Below are 3,317 nucleotides of genomic sequence, written 5' to 3' on the forward strand. Positions count from 1 at the left end.
TTTTGGTTGCAGCCGTCATTGTTGTTTGGCGGGTCCGGGCTGGGGATTCGAACCCGCCACCTTAGGTGTACGTGGCTGGCGCCTTAGCCGGCAATACAGGAGTTTTTAAATCATCTATGAGGCTGTTGCTAAAACATGGTTCCAAGTTATAAGTAATCACTCCGATGACACTAAGGCAGTTGTAGTTTTATTTGTCCTCTAAGAACAATATGATTTATAAAATGGAATATATGCTATCAGCTTTCTTTGTGATATTTACAAGGTTCCTCTGTCTTAAAATTTGACACAACTGTGAGGGTAGACTCACAGGAACATTTACTCAATGTGGACCACCCCTTTCCTCCTTTTCTCCTGGTCCCCTCAGCAAGCATCCAAAACTCATTCTGACCAAAGTTATCTCAGAATGCGCTTTCCTAAACAGTGCTTTATTGTTCAAAAGAAAGGAGATAAAGGAGCACTCTGGATTATGGTAGACTTTGTAAGGATCCAAATAGAAGGTGATTCCCTCTCATGTGAGTGATTGTTTGGAAGGAAGCTCTGCCTTATTTTTGAGACACAGAACAGAGTATCAAGCAACAGAAGAGTCCAAGGAGAAGAGTGGCCCTCAGAGTCTGATGGGTTTGAGCACACATGATCCACAGTGAGGGAAGCTCAGGCCTGGGGAGTGCTCTGCCACATAGCTGCCTCCACTGCATTCAGCACCATCCTTATTCAAATCACATGGTCATTCAGTGGGTCTTATGGCTTTACTTCTTGTCTGCAGCCATATTCTGAGTAGAGAAGATTGCCAAAAAATGCCTATGATTTTGAAGTAGTCCTGACTAAAGATTTTGAGAACCACAGCAAAGTATATATGAACTATAAGCCTCAAAGAGGATCTTAGATTAGCTTTCAAATTATTCTACATACCTCGTATTAGCTCATAGATATTCATATCCATAAGTTCACATATTAGTGCAAGAGAACCAGATTTTCTGTCACTGAAGAAGAAAGCAGGTTTTTAAGATGATTTTTGTCTTGTCTTAATCAGAAAATATGATTAAATATTTAATTCATTTGTAAACATTTCTGATAAACATTAGGTACTTTCACATCAAAGACTGTAGTATAGTACTGAAACTGGAGATTTTGCTTTTAAATCAATATTTCAGGTAAAATTAATTTAAAATACTAGTAAAACCTACTTTGAGCAAAATTCTAAATGTCCTTTTTTTAAAAAAAAAGGTAAGTCTTGAAAATATAAAATTAACTTTCAGCAGAAAGAAGAAAAGAGTTTGGGGAGTTGGTGAGCAATACAATAAAAGAAAAAAGTTAATTCATGCTCTGTGAGTACAAATTTAGCTTTAATTTACTTCCATGCTATTGGGATAAATTACAATGGGAGAACAAAACCTAAAAACTAGACAGGGGAAAAAGAAAGATGCATCACATCACTCCTATGTCATGTCCAAGCCTGATACTTAGTGGGAACAGAGGCTTCTGGCTAAGCCACCAGCTTTTCCTGAGTTCAAGCAGGCCTTTAAAGAGTTTCCCAAGCCCTGAGCAGAGATCCTGTGTCACCCTGCTCTGGGTACCTCCAGTCTAGCTGGAAGGACTCCCACTGCCTCTTGGCTGCTAGGAGGCCCCCATGATATTCTGGACATAAGGGCTTCATAAGTGTAAAGTGTAAAGCACCAGCACATGCGGAGTTGTGACTATTACATGCAAACTACAGCTGCTGGATCTGGCCCAAACTGACTTCTAAGGACACTGTAGGTCAAAAAGCCATACAGCAATGACAAGATATTTCATTTTGAGTTTAAAACTGTTCCATCCTCTGATTAAAATCCACTGGACTTTAACTGGCAGAGACTGGAGTGCCTTCGCTCACCTTATAGGCCAGGCTCCCCCTAGAGCTTTGGTTCTCAACCTTCTTAATGCCACAACCCTTTAATACAGTTCCTTAGGTTGTGGTGACCCCCCAAACATAAATTTATTTTCGTTGCTACTTCATAACTGTAATTTTGCTAATGTTATGAATCATAATGTAAATATCTGATATGCAGGATATATTTAGGCGATGCCTGTAAAGGGGTCGTTTGACCCCCAAAGGTTAAAAACTGACCCCCAAAGTCTAGAGCTTCTGTTTAGACTTCTCCACTGTGAAGTATTCCTTCTCAGAGGGGCAGTGATCCTGTCATCCACAGAACAGCAGGTCCTAAAACCCTGCAGCCTGATTCCCTGACTCAGTGAGGTCCAGAAGCATAGCAAAGAGCTGCCAGGGAGAAGGCTTCCAGGCCTGGGCAGGTAGCTAGGGACAAGCTGTGCTCTGCCTTCTTGACTGGTACATAAACCTGATGGAAACTATTCTATAATTAGAAGAGAAATTTTAAAATACTCAGAAATGATATCAATTATACTAAGAAAGGCTATAGGAGACTGTGTAGAAATGGTAACTGGCAGGGACAAAGTAAGAATACACAATCTCTGAAATAATACAGCAGTGCATTCCCAGTAACTCAGAGCTTACATTCAAGGTTTCAGAAACCTGAGTTAGCTACAAGAGACAAACTATCTGCACGATTTGTATGTGTTTACAATATAGAGTTACCTAAACAAAGGCATCTCCACAGGAGGAATCAGATACACATCTGTCCAAATAAAAATGTAATGTAAGAAGAAGTGAAATTGTTATTTTCTGAGCTACAAAGCAAATATTTAAAATGTCTATGATGCCTTTCTTTCTTAAAAAGAAATTTAGCATTTTTATCAAATTTAGATAACTTTTCAATCTCCAGATATACTTACAAAACCACTTCATGCAGCGTAAGAATGTTTGGGTGTGGGTGCAGGCGCCTCAGTGCTTGTATCTCTCGTAGATTGTTCACTTGCTCAATACTATTATGTAAGTAAAAATAAAGAACTAATTTACAATTTAGGTAAACTAGGGTTAAGTCATTACTTATCATCCTCGATCACAATTCAAAAACTCACAAAAAAATAAAATAAAATAAAATGTAAAAACTCACAAATATTTCAAGCATCTTAATCAGGTTTTATTTTTCCCATTAGAAACTAAAGCTTTGGCTCGGCGCCTGTGGCTCAAGTGGCTAAGGCGCCAGCCACATACACCTAAGGTGGCAGGTTCAGATCCCCAGCCGGGCCCGCCAAACACAATGATGGCTGCAACCAAAAAATGGCCAGGCATTGTGGCGGGCACCTGTAGTCCCAGCTACTTGGGAGGCTGAGGCAGGAAACTCGCTTGAGCCCAGAAGTTGGAGGTTGCTGTGAGCATGATGCCATGGCACTCTACCCAGGGGGATAGCTTGAGGCTCCGT

The 3,317-nt window shown here is 40.2% G+C and overlaps 1 protein-coding gene across 2 annotated transcripts in view; it reads right to left on the reverse strand.

Moving 5' to 3' along the window:
- Positions 1-3,317, reverse strand: part of MOK (MOK protein kinase) — a 75,987-nt gene that overhangs the window by 23,376 nt on the left and 49,294 nt on the right. For both annotated transcript variants that reach the window (XM_012811069.2, XM_023518867.1), the window contains 2 exons: positions 2,788-2,877; positions 910-980 (listed from right to left, as the gene is read on the reverse strand). In XM_012811069.2, coding sequence (XP_012666523.1) covers positions 910-980; positions 2,788-2,877 — 161 coding nt within the window. The remainder of the gene's footprint in view (positions 1-909; positions 981-2,787; positions 2,878-3,317) is intronic.

Source organism: Otolemur garnettii, unplaced genomic scaffold (genome assembly GCF_000181295.1).
Source record: "Otolemur garnettii isolate 467f Iridium unplaced genomic scaffold, OtoGar3 scaffold00149, whole genome shotgun sequence".
Lineage (NCBI taxonomy): Eukaryota > Metazoa > Chordata > Mammalia > Primates > Galagidae > Otolemur > Otolemur garnettii.